This window comes from Dromiciops gliroides, chromosome 3 (genome assembly GCF_019393635.1).
Source record: "Dromiciops gliroides isolate mDroGli1 chromosome 3, mDroGli1.pri, whole genome shotgun sequence".
NCBI lineage: Eukaryota > Metazoa > Chordata > Mammalia > Microbiotheria > Microbiotheriidae > Dromiciops > Dromiciops gliroides.
In genome coordinates this window covers 582,990,766-583,010,207 of record NC_057863.1, presented here as the reverse complement: position 1 = coordinate 583,010,207, position 19,442 = coordinate 582,990,766, and the positions used below count along the sequence as shown (strand labels likewise).

Here is a 19,442-nt window from a genome sequence, read left to right as displayed (position 1 = left end):
GGTGGTATTATCTGTGGAGAGGTGTGTTTACTACTCTCTCGGCATGTGCTGTAGTCTGCAACCAACCTCAAGCCTGATTTTCTTCCCTGGAACTATAAAGAGAGTGTAGCTCCATTGTGCCTGGAAGCTCTGGTGTGCTAGTGCTCCTCCCTGGCCTGTGATCTCTACTCAAGGCTATGACCCAGATCTGAGTATGGTCAAAACAACAGAGTCTTGCCTCAGTGTTATACTAAATAAAAATTTAAAAAAGGAAGCAACCAGGATAACAGGGGAATCAACTGTCTAACATTTGCCAACAAATCCAATGGTCTTTTATTTTTTTCAATTGTCATTTTCTTTGATCTTTCAGTTTAACTTGACATTATCAACAGCATAATCCTTCTTAGTATAGTCTATTGTCTATGTCCTCAGCATACATGACATTCCTTAACGTTCCATGACTACCCTAGTGGTTGTCTTGGATATAGGGTCACTTGTTCTCTGCCTTCTTTGATGTTTCCTTAGCTTACATCTACTTCTTAAAACGTGAGTGTTCCCAAGCTTTCTATGTGATTCCTTTTGTAAATGAAGATTACAAAATTGAAGCTAGTACAGTAAATAGAATCATGGGCCTTGAATCAGGAGAATCTGAGTTCAAATATGGCCTCTTACTAGCTGTATGTCTCTGTGCAAGTTACTTTACCTCTGTTAGTCTGTTTCCTTATCTATAAAATGGAAATAATAATACCCTATGCCTCCCAGGGCTATTTTAAGGACCAAAACTTATAAATAGAAGTATGGATGGAATAATTATATAGATAGATATAGATGAGAGAGAGAGATAGAGAGAGATGGATATATTATGTATGTATAGTATAGATATGTTATGTTTATATGTGTATATGTAAATATACATATACACACATATGTAATTGGTGTATTATATGTACATATACATAAACATATATATGGCTGAATATATGTACATATATACACAAACACACACTTATTTATGTCTAATGGCAGTCATCTCTAGGGTGAGGGGAGGGAAAAAAACATTTAAAAGATAATTTTGTTGTATATTTGAAAGGAATTGCATATTCCTTTTATCGTACTATGTAATGGAAATGCTTATTTTATTCCATAATAAATGAATCACTGAATGAAAAGATAAATAAATGAATGAATGAACAAATTAGATAGAAAGATAAATGATAGGTAGATAGGTAGATAGATAGATAGATAGATAGATAGATAGATAGATAGATAGATAGATAGATAGATAGATGATTGAATGCATACATGAATAAAAATCCTTAGCACAGGATCTGGTATATCATAGGCATTCTATAAATGTTCTACAGTATTATTTTTATTGTTATTATCATTGTTAAATCTACTGATTCACTCCTTTTACTTCAATCATAATCTCTATTTGGATGAACTCTACATTTGTATCTCCATTCCTAACCTCCCCTTAGAACTTCAGTAATAAACCTCCAATTGTTTTCTATACATCACCACCTAGGTGTCCCACTGTATCTTCAAACTGAAATTGAATGTATCTTCTGCACCAGAAAAAAAAAGAAAATATTTCCCCCTTATTTCTCCATTTCTGTTGATGTCACTAGTAACATATGCCGGTGATATGATCTTGGACAAATCACTTAATTTCTCAGTCCTCTAGGCTAGGCATATGTTTAATAGCATAAATTGTGGAGAAGTTGTGGATCACATTGGTAAAAGGAGTTTCTTCAACTGGAAGTACTCTTATATCAATAAAATCACAGATCCATTCCCTCTTATAGCCTGTTGGTGGCAGCACCATTTAACAGTAAACCAGACCTATAACCTGAGAGTCATGCTTTATTCTTTTGTCTCTTAATCTCCATATCTAAGATACATCTTATCAATTTTCATCTCTGTAACTTATCTTGTGTTCAATTTTCCATTCCAACTGCAAAAACTTATTTCAAGATCTTATTTCTGAGGGGCAGCTAGGTGGTGCAGAGGATAAAGCACTGGCCCTGAATTCAGGAGCACCTGAGTTCAAATCTGGCCTCAGACACTTGACCCTTACTAGCTATATGACCCTGGGCAAGTCACTTAACCCCTCATTGCCTTGCAAAAAAAAAAAAACCAAGATCTTATTTCTTCTCATATTCAATATATGTCACCTTTAGTTTATCCTTCACACTGCTCCCCAATTCATCTTCATAATAATCACTTTACTAGCCTAATGAAAAACCTGCTGTGACTCCCCACTGACTGAAAATAATAGCATAAATGTATAAATGTTGCATCTTAACAGTCCAGGCCCTCCACAAGCTTATCTTAGCCTACCTTTTAAGATTCATCATATGTAACTCAGCTTTTAATTTTCTATGTTCTTACAGGATTATTTGCTGTCCTTCTATTTACAAAAATAGCCTTTGCTAATGCTGTCCTCTATACTTAGAATGGACTCCATCACCAATCCACTGAAGTCACTGTGTCTAGGATGGCCAAATTAAGTGTTACTTCTTCACAGAAATTTTTCTCATTCATTCATTCTTTCTCTACTCCCTACCTAGATGGAGATGATCTCTCAATTCTCAAACTATTTTAGTACCTTGCTTCACCCATTCCATTGACATTATATTCTGTTTTAGGACACAGATTGTTGTATATGTGTCTTTTGTCCCCATTAGATTCTTAGTTCCATCAATGTAAACACTTTAGTGCATCTATAATTATATGCTCAGTATCCCATACAATGTTTAACACAAACAAAATAGTTAATAGGCTTCTACAATTTAATTCTTGAATTCATCAAAGAACTGTGGATTTGGAGGGTTATAAATACCCATTTGTGCACACAGGCTTATTTGGTAGCAGTTTACCCCATTGCCTTTATCAGTATAGGAAATGTAAAGATGGGCAAGATCATTGTTCATTCTAGTCTTCATAAATGAGCTACAATACCTCCTTTTTTCCAATTAAGTGTTTTTCACACTCCACTACTTAGTATTTCAGATTTTCCACAACATGACATCATCCTACCTTACTAATTTTTGTAAATATTTTTGGCCATATTTACTTTAAATTGCAGTCAAATTGGTCCTTGTACTCCCAAACATATTCTGTGGCTTAATGTCTCTGTGACTTTCCTCAGCTGGTTCCTGATACCTGAAATACCTTTTCTTCTTTATATTCATTAAACAATACAACTCAAATGTCAATCCCATCAACTGTCTTTTACAGCTATATATTATAGTAATATTCTATTATAGTTATCCAATTGAAGCTAATATTCTTTAGTAAGGGAATATAAGAAGGCAGAAATAAGATAGACTTTTCATGTCTCCCAGAACCTAGCAAAGAATTCTGTGCACAGGTGGCACTTCATAAACATTTGTTATGTTTGCATTTTTAAAGAAGATGGGGATATATGATCTCTTATGGGTAGAATCTATTCTCACTGAACATCTATCAACATTCTGAGAAGAATGTATTGTGCCCTTATCCATTTGAACACTAATGTGCTTGGAGTGGAAGATATTGGTCAGGAAAGGGAGGCTGTAGTTAAGTAATTTCTATTCTTCATGCATGAGATCAAAGGATAGGATAATGAAGATAGAATAAACTTCCCAGTGGTTAGTTTAAAATGAGGAATTCTCTCTTTACAGATGTAGCAAGTGGTATTTCTACCATGCTTCACACTTACCTGTATAGACGAACTGTGAGACACAGAAATAGCAGAAACCATATTCAGCCAGTAGACCTACAATGTTTGACTTTAACTCTACTGGGTTCATCAACCCCAGTACATTCATCCTTCTGGGTATCCCTGGGCTAGAGTCCTTGCACATATGGATTTCCATCCCCTTCTGCTCCATGTATGTTGTTGCTCTTTTGGGAAATGTAAGCATCCTCTTCATTATCAAGACAGATTCCTCTCTCCACGAACCCATGTTTTACTTCCTCTCCATGCTGGCTGTCACTGACCTTATTCTTTCAACATCAACTCTGCCTAAAATGCTTGGATTATTCTGGTTCAATGACCATGAGATCAACTTCCATGCCTGCCTTACTCAGATGTTCTTCATTCATGCTTTCTCTGGAGTAGAGTCAGGACTCCTGGTGGCCATGGCATTGGACCGATATGTGGCCATCTGTAACCCCCTGAGACACTCATCCATACTCACCAACCCTGTGGTGGCCCAGGTGGGCACAGTGGCACTTTTACGGGGCTTGATACTTATGACTCCACATGCCTTCCTGGTGAGGAAGTGGTCATACTGCCGGACCAATGTTGTCCCCCACACTTATTGTGAGCACATGGCTGTGGTGAAATTGGCTTGTGCTGATATCTCCATCAATAGCCTCTATAGCTTGGCTGTCATCATCCTGATTGTGGGCACAGATGTAACATGCATCACTGTATCCTACATCCAGATTCTCCGAGCAGTCTTCAGCCTCCCCTCCAAAGATGCACGCTTGAAAACCCTCAGCACCTGTGGCTCCCATGTCTGTGTTATCCTCACTTTCTATGTCCCTGCCCTTTTCTCTTTTCTCACCCACCGTTTCAGTCAGCAGATCCCCCAACACACCCATATTCTCTTGGCTAACATGTACCTGCTGGTGCCCCCCATGCTCAACCCCATAATCTATGGTGTCAGGACCAAACAGATCCGGGACCGGGTTTTGCTTCTATTCAAAACGAAGACCACATGAGAAATTTTAACCTGAAATTGACTAATAGTTTAACAACCATTATCTACTGTTAACCTTGACATATAAACTGGTGATCAATCAACAAATATTTATTAGATACCTACTATGGGCTAGGCACAAGTTTTGTTGTAGTTTGTATTTTTAAATTTATACTCTCAAGGAGCTTATAGTCTAACATGGTATTCAACAGGTATTACAACATAAATATTAAGTGAATAAATATAAATATACACAAAGTAGTTAAATACAAGCTACTTTGGGAAAGACATCACTATCAATTGGGGAACAGAGGAGACTTCTGGCAGGAGATGGTAGTGAATTGTCGCTTAAAGGAAGATTAGGACACCAACATTATCTATGCATGTAGAACAGTCAATACAAATGCACAGAGATGGGAGATGAGGCAGAGAAAAAAAAAGTACTTAGCAGATGCCAAAGGGATCTAGTGATTTAGGGCACTTTCTCAAGGTTTGGATTGTTTCTTCTGGTGATAGTTCAGAAGAAATAAAACTAGATCTTTCTGATCTAGCACAGACTAAGCTCAGTTTTAATGCGCTTACTATACTCTCATGTTGGGTGCAGGGGGGTGTTTGAACAAGCTCATACCAGCTCCAAAGAAGTTATTGTTAAATTGTCAGTGTGAGAATTTACACTTCAGAAATCCACAAAAAGTACTAATCAGGCATTTGTTTATTTTTGTGTTGATTGTCTAAAAATAAGAAAGTGTTAGATAAAACATTAAAATTTTAAGGACTGAGTGTGTATATAAGGGATTGAACTGATGACTCTCTGTTCCTTGGTGTGGAGGGGGCCAAGAACTACTAAAAGACTAGGGTGGAAAGGTGGGAGAGATAATTATCAGTGTTGGAAGTAAGTGTTGCCTGCTACCTATTACTTATTGCTTTATCTTCACAACCAGCTGCCACATATCTGTGAATACATCTTTCCACTACTTTTTTTGTCTCTGCCATTTTTCCTGATCTTAGGTTAATGAGTATACTAGACAGAGTAGACCCGGCTTTATCCTTATGAGCTTTGGAAAGTCAGAAGATTCTTTAAAGGTCCCCTCATCAACTGGAAATAATAGCAACTGTCACCAAGTCCTGTGAGGAGCCAGCCTAGCAGTGAATCTATCCAAGAGCTGAAACACTATTGCTGCAAGGAAGGGAGTGACTCATCCACTGGATAGGACACACCCAGAAATGAACTTCCTGGCAGGAATATTTTGTAGCAGGTTGAATCCCTGGTCCTTTGGGTCAGGGTGATAAAGAAGTGTATGTTTCAAGTGTGGGAAGTTTTACTGTCTGCTGTTCTACTGTCTTAGTCAATTTGCTTTTGTAAATGCCAATTGATGTTATGTGGTTTTTAGAGTTGTAGAGATATTAACAGTTAATAGGGAAATACACCAGATGGGGGTTCATGAAATCAATATCAGATCTATAGGCTTACCTACAGCACACTGAGGGGAGATATAGGGAGCCAAACTCTGGGGATTAAATCTACCAGTGAGACTTGGAGTGAACCCAGTGAATTCAGAGTCTACAGTCTACACTAAACAATGTAGGTGATATTTTGTGCCTTTAAGTCCCCCTCATTTCTGCCTAGAGAGGTAATGTGTATTTAAACTTCTGTTCTTTGGAGCCAAGAAGAACCCTTTCATTTTACAAATAAAGACACTAAGATCCAGTGAAATGACACAAGTTGTCCAAGGCCAGTGATTCCTTCCTAAGAAATCTTCTTACATCTGCTCTGCCTCCTGTTGTGTCCTCTGGACAATTGGACCTATAGAGGCCATGTTGTAGGGCACTTAACATCAAATCCTGCCCTGGAATTCTTGCTTTTGCAAGACAGTAGTATTTCACATAGTGTGCCATCTAGCCAGCCCCAATTCTCTTTTTTCAATTTTCCCATGCCATCTTCTGCCTATCAGCATTATATAACCACATAACATGTTAATACATTCTTTCCCTAGTCCTCCTTCTACTCTTCTTTCCAGGTCTACAGGTGTAATTGCATCAGTATTGTCCTTGCTACTAGAAAAATGAATGTTGATCAATATATTGGCATGTGGCAGTACTCACCAGCCATATGGTTCCTTAAACCAAAATATTACATCCTTTCCTGGCCACCACTCTCCTATATGTATTGTTTTGCCCTAGCAGAATGGAAGTCCCTCAAGAACAAAGTCTCTTGATTTTGGATCTTTTACCCAAGTGCTTACCCTAATTCTTGGAACATCATAAGCTTTTTCATCCACCCCTCTGTTCAAAAAGTAGAAAGTAGAGGAGATGGGATTCAAATTAAGATCTTCTGCCTCCAAAATCATCAAGGTCCCAACTGTGTCTTTATTTGGGTGGATTTAATAATGTCATATTTTAAAAATACATTGACAGATAGTAGTTTGTCCATCTGATGGCAATCCAATTTTTGAGAAGACCATGCCATGGGATGGAAGAACTGAGATGTTTATCCAAGTCAACAGGAGAACTGGGCACATAGTTTGTGATAGGGAGTTGATGATATTTCAAAGTCAGCAGGGTTTCATCAGGAACAGGTCTCCATCAAACACAATTAAGTTTTATCATAGGCAGATATATTTTTCCAAGATTCAACAAAACATTTTAAAACTCTTTCATGCCACCCTTATGAATTATATGGAAATATATGTTCTAGATAAGAGAAGATTTAGACAGAGTTGGAAGGGGTTGAATGATTGGATTCAAAGAATAGCCATTAATAAGTCAAAATATTTTTCTAGTGGGGGGGGCCCAACATCAGTGCTTGATCCTACACTGGTCACATTTTAAACAATTATTTGTATAAAATTATAGATGACATACTTTTCATATTTACAAGTACGTGTAAGGATGGAATGGATAATTAACACATTCCATGGCTGGGTCAGTATCCAAAAATATCTTGGTACACTAGAATAATGAACTGATATGAATAAGATAGAATACGTTATGGATAAATATGAGCTGCAAATGGGTTACAAAAATCCATTTCACAAATATAGCATGAAGGCATATCAAGACAATGGCAGTTAGGTGGTGCAGTGGATAGAGTAACAACCCCAAAGTCAGAAAGATTCATCTTCAGAAGTTCAAATCTAGGGGCAGCTAGGTGGCGCAGTGGATAGAGCACCGGCCCTGGAGTCAGGAATACCTGAGTTCAAATCTGGCCTTAGACACTTAACAATTACTAGCTGTGTGACTCTGGGCAAGTCACTTAACCCCAATTGCCTCACTAAAAAAAAAAAAAAAGTTCAAATCTGTCCTCAGACACTTACTAGCTGTGTGACCCTGGGGAAGTCACTTAACCCTCATTGCCCCTTGTGAGATTTAAAATTGGATATTAGATCATAAATCTCCCCTACTTAACCCTTCCCTTAATTCATCTCCCAGACTAGTAAATGGAAGAAGCTTCTGGTTTTCTAGATAGAGCCTTTATTGTATATAAGGTGTTGTTGATTAGAAGGATAGGAAAACAGAAATACAGTACAAATCGTCTTAAATCTAGGCTGTCTATATTCCTTATAAAAACTCACCAAACCGATTTAGGCCACCTTTGGAGTGAGTCAGACCGTCTGTGCCGCGCCGCCCGGAGTCCCGCCAAGCCGGCAAAAAAAAGGCTACTCCCGTTCTCTCCACCCCGGAAGTCAAAAAAACCCGGCAGGCAGTCTGACATGCGCAGCAGGCGCACTGTACCTGGCAGGCAGTCTGACATGCGCAGCAGGCGGACTGTACCCGGCAGGCAGTCTGACATGCGCAGCAGGCAGACTGTTCATCTCCTCCCCAAAAGGGTGGTCCTTGAAAAACTGGCGTCTTTCACTTATCCTAACCGACTGTTAAAAACTTTCATATTTTACCACATTTCCCCCCTTTGCTTCCTCAAGAAACGGAATGTTTCCTTGATGGAACAGTAAAAAGAATATAATAACTTTTGCTGACTAATAATATGCGAACAACAATACAGAAAAGGAAGAGAGGAAAGTTTTGTCCAGAGGGGCGATTTTTTTTTTTTCCTCATGAACCGACGCTTTGACATTAGTCTTGCAAAGGGAGAGCCTCTGCAGAGAGTACATGTTACAGATAGTATATAACAGAAAGGAGATAGTAAAAGCTAATAAAGCAAAACAGTTCATATAAAGTCTCTGAGTTCTCTTGTCTTCTTGAAGTGGTAAGATGTCATCAGGAGGAAACTGGATTCTGGTCTGGAAAACTGGATTCTGGACTCTGGTCTGGAAAGCTGGATTATCTTCTTTAACTGTTTGAATTGCTGTATTTTTAAAACCTTAGCATAGCATTGTCAATGATCAAATTAATAAATTCCATTACATTCCCTCCTTTATATGGTTAGACTTGTAATAGAGGGTTGAGGTAGTTATGCAATGTGTAACACTTTTTACCACCATGTGTCTGGATCAAAGCCAAATTTAGTATGTGTTCATGACACCTGAAAATGTTATGGAAAGGTTATCATACCATATCTCATGGTTCTGAGACAGCCAGTGATTGTGCTAGGCCACAGGTGAATTCAACTGAGTGAGATAAAAAGATAAATAAGTTCAGTTAAATTAGGTTAAATTAGGAGGGAGAGAGGATGAATACTGGACTGTGCCTAGTAATTGTGCTCTACATAGTCACCATCATAAGCAAACCATGGACTTACGTATACCTGTCTCTCCTTTTGTTGCACATATATTCTCTCCAGGGCCTGCGTCAGAGTTCACAGCAAGTTAGTCTCTGAAATGATAAGTTTCCATATTTCTGAAATCTCATTAATTTCACCAAAGACAATATGATGGTAAAAATGTGTGCTATGCTGCATAACTGAGAATATATTAGTGATATATACAATAATTCCAAACCATACCCAGAGTATAATGACATATAAATAATAAACGAATGTAAATAGCTGATTATATTAGACATTGTTACATAATCTTCTTTTAGACATTATTACATAATCTTCTTTTAGCAAGTAGACCACATCATCTTATACATGAATTCTCTGGTATAACAGTAGCAGATACTTAAAGTGGTGATTAATTCATCAAAAAGAAATAAGACTTCAATTAGCAAGATTCAATATTCAATGTTTTCAGTGAGGTATCAGGCAATTTCTGGTACTTTTTAGTTAAACAGAACAACATACAAGAGAAAGGAGAAAAATAAATAAATAAAACAAAACTCATTAGAACTCATGGTTCTCTCAAAAAGAAAGAGTAAATAAAAAAAAAGAAGAATTCTGGTAGCTTCTGAGGCCCGATAGCCTCACCCACAGCATATACTTAAAATGTCTTTGAATAATCACTTAGTTTACAAAATTTAGTTTTAAAGAAAAGCAAAAGAAACAAAAGTAAAAAAAAAAACCAAAGCAAAACCAAAAATAAAAAATAAAAAGCAAAAGATTCGCTAAGCACCCTTTTGTGCTCTTAAAGAACTTAAAGGTGCAGTCAATTCCAGGTCTTTTCAGTGCCTTTCAAAAGTCAAAACAAAAACAAAAAAACCCAAAAATTAATAAAAAAAAAAAATAGTTGAGGTAGGCCAGAAAACTAGGCCATGTACTTCAGTGCTTTTGCCTGTAGAAGGAAATGCTTGTTAAATTATAAGGTATTTAAGCTGCTAGAGTTTGGGGTATGCCACATTGTTTTAACTGGTTCCCCAATTCTCTGCATGCCAAAGTGGCAGGGGTTTCTGAATTGTCATTGATCTTTCTAATGCTGTCATAATGTTCTTTATGGTAGAAAATGTGGAGTTCTGTAGCATCAGTTTTGTCTGTGCCACTGATTTTCAATAAAGGCTGATTTAATTGATGAACCACAACATTCAGCTGATGCTGCTTAGCAAATGCTACAATTGTATCATTTCCTCCCCACTTTCCAAATTTCTTTAATTCATCAACATATTCTTCAAAAGGGGAGTCATTTACTATAAAAGACTCAAACTCTTGTCTATGGTTAATCATATAAGAAGCAGCTTCTTGTCTGTGTCTGAGATGATTTCTACAGTGACCTTCTAGCTGGTCTGCTAAAGCCCTAAAAAGGCAATTTCCGTCTCCTGATACTTTACGAAGACTGAGTCCCAAAGCATTTAACTGATCAGTGGGATTCTTAAATGGGAACTTCCTGTTTCCTCTGAACTTTCTTTGCTCTTTAACAGTTGCTATCGTTAGGGTTTTTACCTCTTTAGCGTCTACCTCAGGTCTATCTGAAATCTCTTCACCTATGAATGGTGCAGGCTTTATATGAGAGCAATGAATCCATGAGTCTTTTTCACCAATTTTAATGGCGGTAGGAGTTGTCAATAATACCTGAAAAGGTCCTTCCCAGGCAGGTTGAGTTCCACTGGTTCTCTGAAAATTCTTTACATATATTTTATCTCCTGGGTTGAAGTTATGCAATGAAAAGTCTAATGGTCCTGCCTGGACCACAGCTCCTGCCTCATGGAGTTCACGTAGCCTGGTCTGTAATTCCTGTATATAGGAAGCAACAGAAGTATCACCTCCCACCAGTGATGTATAAACTGGGGAAAAAGTTTTAGCTTGGATAGGAGGGTGACCAAAAAGCATTTCATAAGGAGATATATGAAGTTCTCCTCTTGGTCTACTTCGTAGATAGAATAATGCCAATGGTAGAACATCAGGCCATTTCAAATGGGTTTCAGTACATAATTTGCCAATCATACTCTTAAGCTCTTTATTCATACGTTCGACTTGGCCTGAACTTTGTGGATGGTAGGGCGTGTGGAATTTTGGAGTCACTCCCAAGAAAGAGTAGATTTGGGATAAAATCGAATCAGTGAAATGTGTGCCTTTGTCAGAATCGATGCGGGCTGGTGGGCCAAAACGAGGTACTATCTCTTTAAGAAGAATTTTGGCAACAAAGGCAGCTGTGGCTCGGGGGCTGGGAAAGGCCTCCACCCACCGAGTGAGCTGATCAACTATAACAAGGCAAAATTTATAATGTCCTGCTTTTGGCATAGTAATATAATCAATTTGTAAGTGCTCAAAAGGTGTATATGCTAGAGGACGCCCTCCATAAGCTTTGGCCTTAAAAGCATACTGATTATAAGACTGACATGTGGAGCAGCTCGAGCAGATTCGAGATGCTGTATTAGTCACACCTGGTGCTATCCAGGTTCTCTTAATAGAGTCTACAATGCCTTGTGTACCAAAATGGCCTTTTCTGTGAACAGAGAGGCATACCTGGTGGTAGAATTTCCGGGGAAGAAATGGCTTACCTTCCGGAGACACCCAGATGCCATTGATCTGTTTCGCCTTAAATTTCTTTTTCCACTTTTCTACTTCAGAATCGTCATAGGTTAGGTTGGAAGGAATATCCTCAGAAGGTGAAAGGTTAAATACATGTTCAGGAGCTTCTAATGCAGCAAGCTTGGCTGCAGAATCGGCTCGTGCATTTCCCTTTGAAACAGGATCACTATTCCCTGTGTGGGCAGGGCAATGTACAACGGCTAGGGAAGAAGGCAGTTTTAGGGCATCTAAGAGGTCCTTGATAAGGTCCCCATTGGCAATAGCCTTGCCCGAGGATGTTAGAAAGCCTCGTTGACGCCAAATCATACCAATAAAGTGGCATATGCCAAAGCCATATTTCGAGTCAGTAAAAATGGTGGCACTCTTATCTTTAGCTATATTACAGGCCTGTGTAAGAGCCACAAGTTCAGCAGCCTGTGCACTAAAATGGGAAGGCAGAGAAGCTGCCCAGAGGGTGTCATAATCAGAAACTACAGCAGCTCCAGTAAAACGGGTTCCCTCTCTCATAAATGAGGAACCATCTGTATAGAGGACAAGATCAGGATTTTCTAAAGGTGTATCAAAAAGATCATCACGGGGTTTTTCAGCCATATCAACTAAAGAAGCACAGTCATGCAACGGTTCCCCCGAGAATGGTAAGTTAGGGAGTAGTGTTGCTGGATTAAGAACTGTGCAGCGTTTTAAAGTGATATTCTCATTACCTAACAGGGTTATTTCATACTTAGCCAGCCTTTGATCTGAAAAGGCTTGTGTCCTGTGACGTAGTAAGAGAGCCTCCACTTCGTGAGGGCATTGCACAGTTAGAGGGTTACCTAGGACCAAATCAGAGGCTTTTTCTACCAAAAGCGCTGTGGCCGCCACTGCTCTAAGGCAAGGTGGCGCTCCAGCCGCTACAGGGTCCAGCTGAATTGAATAGTAGGCTATAGGACGTTGGTTAGGCCCCAGTGACTGAGTCAGGACTCCAGAAGCCACCCCCCTTTGTTCATGCACAAAGAGAGTGAAAGGCTTACTATAATCTGGCAGTCCTAGGGCAGGTGCTGATAACAAGGCCCGTTTTAATTCTTTTATGGCTGAGAGATGCTGGGGATCCAACTGTAAACTGTCTGGAACAGAACTTTTTGTAAGAGCTATGAGAGGTTTAGTAATTTCACCAAAAGAGGGTATCCATTGTCTACAGTACCCAGCTGCTCCCAGAATGGCTCTCAACTGCCTCTTAGTAGTGGGGGCAGAGAGTTGTTGAATGGCCTGGACTCTCTTAGAAGAGACAGAGCGAGTTCCAGCAGCCAAAATAAATCCTAAATATTCTACCTGGGGCAAACACCATTGTACCTTTGTCTTGGAAACCTTGTGGCCTCTCTTGTGCAGCTCCAGCAGTAAGTGACGGCTATCTTCCTGACAAATTTCAGCATTAGGAGAGGCCAAAAGTAAGTCATCTACATATTGTACTAGTGTGGAGCCCTTAAAGGTAATAGAGGCCAGATCCTGCTGTAAAATTTGGGAAAATAATGTGGGACTGTCTACAAATCCCTGTGGGAGTCTAGTCCAGGTCCACTGTCTATTTTTCCAGGTAAAAGCAAATAAATATTGGAAGTCCTCATGTACTGGTATGGAGAAAAAGGCAGAGCAAAGGTCTACCACTGTGAAACATGTAGATTCATAGGGAATTGAGGAAATTATCATAGCCGGATTTGCGACTATAGAATGTCTAGGAATAACATAATTATTAATCGCTCTAAGATCTTGCACAAAGCGATAAACAGGTTTACCATCTGGCCCAGGCTTGGGTTTTTTAACTGGCAAAATGGGAGTATTGCATGGAGAGTGATGACATGGAATAATAATACCCTGGCTTTTCAAAGCCTCAATTATAGGGGTGATCCCTTCTATTGCTTCCCTAGACAATGGATACTGTGGAATGGAGGGGGGTGGTCCCCCCTTAACTTTAAAGGTAACAGGCATGGCAGACTTAAGGAGCCCCACCTCATTAGGGGATGAGGCCCATAAAGACTCAGGAATGTCAGAGGGGATTTTGGATACCTCCCCTGCTGTTCCTTGAGCTTCTGTAAGTAAAATTGGTAATAAATGAACAGTATCCTCTGGCAATTGTAAGGAGACAGCCCCATCTGGAGCACAAGATATGGTTGCTCTAAGCTTGCAAAGGAGATCACGACCTAATAAATTTACAGGGGCATCAGGCATGAGTAAAAATGAATGTTCCACTGTTAAGGGCCCCATAGATACCATGCGAGGATTCAATTTTGCCACTCTCTGGCTCTTTCCTGAGACTCCCACTACATTCAAAAATCCTACAGGTCTACACCCAGCATCTGGTTTGCTTACTAATACTGATTTAGAGGCTCCTGTGTCTAGCAGACAATCATAATAAGTCTCCCCCACTTTTAAGGTGACATGTGGTTCATTACTCTGGGGAGGTGAATGGACTGGCACAAGTGCATTCAAAAAATCTGGATCTGGGAATATATGGCTTTCATTATCTATGTTCCATTCCTCCCCAAGACACCATCATTCCTGTGTCCTCTTCTGAGGGGGGTCTTGGTTACCATTATTCTGGTACTGCCTTTCTGTATTCCTCCAAAAAGATCTATTTCTATTTTGATTTCGCCTGTAATTAGAATTAGAATTTCTTCTCCAAGTCCTACATTCTCTCAATTCATGCCCCTCCTTACGACAGTAACAACACACCTTAGTGTCCTTGTTCCGGTGTCCACATGGCTGACTAGGAATCGCTGGTGCCAGAATGCTCTGTTTAGGGTGATCTGGATCTTCCTCACGTGAGTCAAAGACATAATTTGCAAGTTCCTTAATTCTATCTACTGAGAGATTTCTCCAGTCTGGACATTGTTTCAGAAAGTATCTGCGTATTTCTGGCAGTGAATTATAAACAAATGTGTTGAGAATGATACAGGAATCTCTTAAATCTACTGGATCCAATCTGGTGTACTGTCTAGCGGCCTCACAAAGTCTATCATAAAATCTGTTTGGTCTTTCATTAGCCTCCTGAGGTAGGCTTAAAAATTTCTGCCAGTTTTCCGGTTTTCTAGAGCAAGATTCCATTCCCTTCAGAAGTGTTTCTCTAGCATCTTTTAATCTTTGGAAATCCCTATCATCATTATAATTCCACTCTGGATCCTTTAGAGGCCATTCCACATCGGCCTTACCTTTCGCAACAAGGGCATTTCCTGCTGAGATAATATCTGTAATCTCAGTTGGGGACAGTAAAGTTTCCAAAAGGCAAGTAACATCAGCCCAACTGGGTTGATATGCATTAAATATAGTCCTTAACTGTGAAATTACAGTGTTTGGATTTTTCTCAAAACTAGGGATGATTGATTTCCATGCGCTCAAGTCACTTGGTCTAAAGGGGCTATATTTTCTGACTTGAATTGGCACTCCCTTCTTACTATGTTCTATAGCTTCCTGCAGAGGGAGTAGTTTCTGCTGATCTGATTCTGAACTTGGATCATCTCTAGTAGAAACAGCCATTTTGAGGTCTCTCTCCATATGTGAGAGTTTCCCCCACATCATAACAATGATAATAACAAAAACAAAAAAAAAAACAACAAAAAAAAATAAAATCCTTAGTCGTATGAACTATGGATGTGGTATTAAAAGGTATTTCAATTGCAGGCATAAAATTTCTACTTATATTAAACGTATTTTCCCAAAGATTCTCACGTATACTATTATACAAAAAACTTTTTGCTGCCTGAATGAGGAAAAAACCAATAATGTTATGAAGGACCATTGAATAAACTATTCCTCTAAGTCGGGATGTTATGCTGTCCCAATACATTCCGATGAGAAAAATCAAAGGGATGGTAGAATATTCGAGCATCTTGCCCTTTAAACTGGGCTGGCTTTTCTGTTTAAAGCAAGACTTTTAGAGGCTTAAAGTCTTTAAGGGAGTCTTTAAGGGAGATTAGACAAAGGGAAAGTCCGCGGGGGGGGGGGGGGGGGGGGGTATTTGGAAAATCCACCGAATTAGCCGGCTTATGGCCAAACTAGGGAGGGTGGGAGGGTCCTTAAGGTCCCTTCGGGGTCGCCAAACTGTGAGATTTAAAATTGGATATTAGATCATAAATCTCCCCTACTTAACCCTTCCCTTAATTCATCTCCCAGACTAGTAAATGGAAGAAGCTTCTGGTTTTCTAGATAGAGCCTTTATTGTATATAAGGTGTTGTTGATTAGAAGGATAGGAAAACAGAAATACAGTACAAATCGTCTTAAATCTAGGCTGTCTATATTCCTTATAAAAACTCACCAAACCGATTTAGGCCACCTTTGGAGTGAGTCAGACCGTCTGTGCCGCGCCGCCCGGAGTCCCGCCAAGCCGGCAAAAAAAAGGCTACTCCCGTTCTCTCCACCCCGGAAGTCAAAAAAACCCGGCAGGCAGTCTGACATGCGCAGCAGGCGCACTGTACCTGGCAGGCAGTCTGACATGCGCAGCAGGCGGACTGTACCCGGCAGGCAGTCTGACATGCGCAGCAGGCAGACTGTTCATCTCCTCCCCAAAAGGGTGGTCCTTGAAAAACTGGCGTCTTTCACTTATCCTAACCGACTGTTAAAAACTTTCATATTTTACCACACCCTCAAAAAAAAAAGGATTTACTATGTTCCAGGAATTGTGCTAAATGTTGAGGAAACAAAGAACAAAAACAAACAAAAACAGTTTCTTCCCTCAAGAAGCTTATATATGAATGGAGGAGACAACATAAATAATTGAATAGGTGACTACCAAATACTTACAAAGTAGAATGAAACTAACAATTAATGGAAGGCTCATGTAACCATGGAGATTGAGAAGGCTTTTTGCAAAAGGTGGCATTTGAATTGAATATTGAAAGATACCAGGGTTGCCAAGATGTGGAGAAGGAAAGAAAGAACTTTCCAGGACTATGGGAAAACTAGAGCAAAAACACAGAGACAGTAAGTGGATTGTCATGCATAAACAATAGCAAGTAGGACAAAAAAAAATAATAAAAAAAAAACAATAGCAAGTAGGATTGCAAGAGTATAGAGTTCCTGGAGGACAGTTGAGTGTGAAAAGTATGGGAAGACTCTAAATCTCAAAGGATCCAGGTTTTTTAAACGCTTAAATGAAAAACAGATGATTTTAAATTTATTCCAAGATATAATATATAATAACTGAATTTTAAGGTGGGTCTAATGCTGGAATTGGTCCAAGGGTCTTTCCAGAAGTCAGTCTCTAATACTTAAAATACTGCTAATAATAGGACAAAAATGAAAATAACAATCGTACATGTTGAGAAATGTTTATTGAAATGAATTGTATATAAAGTACCATAACTTGTAGGGCAAAAGTTGGAAGAAAATGCAGACTTCTCACATACATAAAGGTGGCACCAAGGAGACATGAAGACAGTGTGACTGGACTGAGAACCAAAATTGAGGTGACTTTAAGACTGATTTCTTAAGCCAAGTCCAGCAGGAGTCTACCAAGTCTTTGTGTGAAATATATGCCCTATCCAATTTTAGTTTATGCATGACAACTAGTCTAAGAATGTTCTGTCAGCTATGCTTTGCTGTAGAGGGGAAGAGGTGATCATGGGACAGGGCTTTAATTCTGAAACTGTTCCCCCCCAAAAAAAATTTTTTTAAGTGGTGAAAGCAATAGTTAGGGTAAAGCCAAGGAGCCCAGTGTTTCTCCTCATCAGGGATATGCCTTTCCCCATGCTAGGTGTTGTGTACTTCATATAACCCTTAAGAAGAGGGGAAAAAAATGTTTTTGCCTCAAACCAGATATTTAACCATAGGAGAGGGAGCTGGTTATCCCTGGAAATATCAGGCAAAATGAGTATAGATAGGAAGGTATAGGACAGTCAGGTACTGTAGATGAATCACTGGGATGAGAGGAGTATAGTGAGAAGGGCACAATTCCTCACTTTGTTCATCTTCCAATGCTGAGTTTCTGGTCTATCATATTACTGAGTAAAATTCTTTGCTAAAATGAGTGGCCTTCATTCTGAGAGATGATCCCACATCATTTCCCTCATTCTAAAAATAAGTTGAAAAAAAACAAACAGAAAAATAAGTTGGTTACTCTTTCTGAACAAATACCCGTAGCACCCGCTCCCGGATCTGTTTTGTCCTAACTCCATAAATAACAGGATTAAGGGCTGGTGGGATGACCACATAGAGATTGGCCAGAAGGATGTGGATGTAGCGGGGTACATTACGACCAAACCGGTGGGTCATGAAGGAGAAAAATGCAGGTGTATAGAAGGCCAGAATGACACAGACATGGGAGCCACAGGTACTGAGGGCCTTCAGTCGTGCATCACGGGAGGGGAGACGGAAGACAGCTCGGAGTATCTGGACATAGGAAAGGGCAGTGAGGATCAAGTCAAAGATTAGGGCAGCAATAGTGAATAAGCCATAGATCATGTTTACCCTGATGCTAGCACAGGCCAGGCGAGCAATGCCCATATGCTCACAGTAGGTGTGAGGGATGATATAGTGTCCACAGAATGGCAATCGTTTAAGGAGAAAGGAGAAAGGGAGGACAAGAAGAACTGGCCTCCCAACAACCACTGAAGCCATGATGGCCACCACCTTGTTGGTGAGGATAGTGGTATATCTCAATGGGTAACAGATAGCTACAAAACGGTCAATGGCCATGGCTAACAATACTACTGACTCCATGCCAGTGTAGGTGTGAATGAAGAACATTTGGATGAGACATCCTTCAAAGCTGATTTCTCTGAGGTTGAACCAGAAGATGCCCAGCATCTTGGGGATGGTAGATGTGGATAGTCCTAGGTCAATAAAGGATAGAAGGGCCAAGAAATAAAACATTGGTTGGTGAAGGCTCTGTTCTGTCTTTATCACAAGCATAATGGTGATGTTGCCCACAACTGCTGTCAGATAGACAATACAAAAAGGGAATGCAATCCAGATGTGGTAAGCTTCTAGTCCTGGAATCCCCAGCAGTAGAAAAAAATCAGGAAGAGAGCTGGTTTCATTGGAAGATGACATCCTGACAAAGGTTCATGACAGATGACTGATGCACGACAATTTTTCACAGTCCTGACATGAAGCAAAGGGAAGGTATGATCCACTCTGGACCAAATCAATTCCATTTGGAGATTAGTGAAACCCCAAGCCTTCTCAAATGAATGCTTCTGGAGAGAGCCAGAAGATTGGGGGGTAGTCTCAGGGACATAGAGGAAGTTTTGATCACTGGTTTAATGAAGGAATTCTTACATTTTTTTATCATGAATTCTTTGGGCAGTCCGATGAGACCTATTTTCAGAATAACCCTTTTTTAAAATACATAAATTAAAACACATAGGATTGTTGAAAGGAAATCAATTACATTAAAACATGTGTCAGATAGATAGATAGATAGATAGATAGATAGACAGACAGACAGACAGACAGACAGACAGACAGACAGACAGACAGATAGAGAGAGAGAGAGAGAGAG

The 19,442-nt window shown here is 39.6% G+C and overlaps 2 protein-coding genes across 2 annotated transcripts; one reads left to right on the top strand and one right to left on the bottom strand.

Annotated features, from left to right (window-relative positions):
- Positions 1 to 3,747: 3,747 nt before the first annotated feature.
- Positions 3,748 to 4,695, top strand: LOC122749148 (olfactory receptor 52E4-like). The gene has a single exon (XM_043995356.1). It carries the CDS (start codon positions 3,748 to 3,750, stop codon positions 4,693 to 4,695), a length of 948 nt encoding a protein of 315 aa, XP_043851291.1.
- Positions 4,696 to 18,052: 13,357 nt separating this feature from the next.
- LOC122749063 (olfactory receptor 52E4-like) lies at positions 18,053 to 18,991 on the bottom strand. Its single transcript, XM_043995241.1, has one exon. It carries the CDS (start codon positions 18,989 to 18,991, stop codon positions 18,053 to 18,055), a length of 939 nt encoding a protein of 312 aa, XP_043851176.1.
- Between the last annotated feature and the right edge of the window lie 451 nt (positions 18,992 to 19,442).

Bases quoted from the DNA above. Each gene is read 5' to 3' on its own strand.
- LOC122749148 (XM_043995356.1), top strand. From the start codon at position 3,748: ATGTTTGACTTTAACTCTACTGGGTTCATCAACCCCAGTACATTCATC.
- LOC122749063 (XM_043995241.1), bottom strand. From the start codon at position 18,991: ATGTCATCTTCCAATGAAACCAGCTCTCTTCCTGATTTTTTTCTACTG.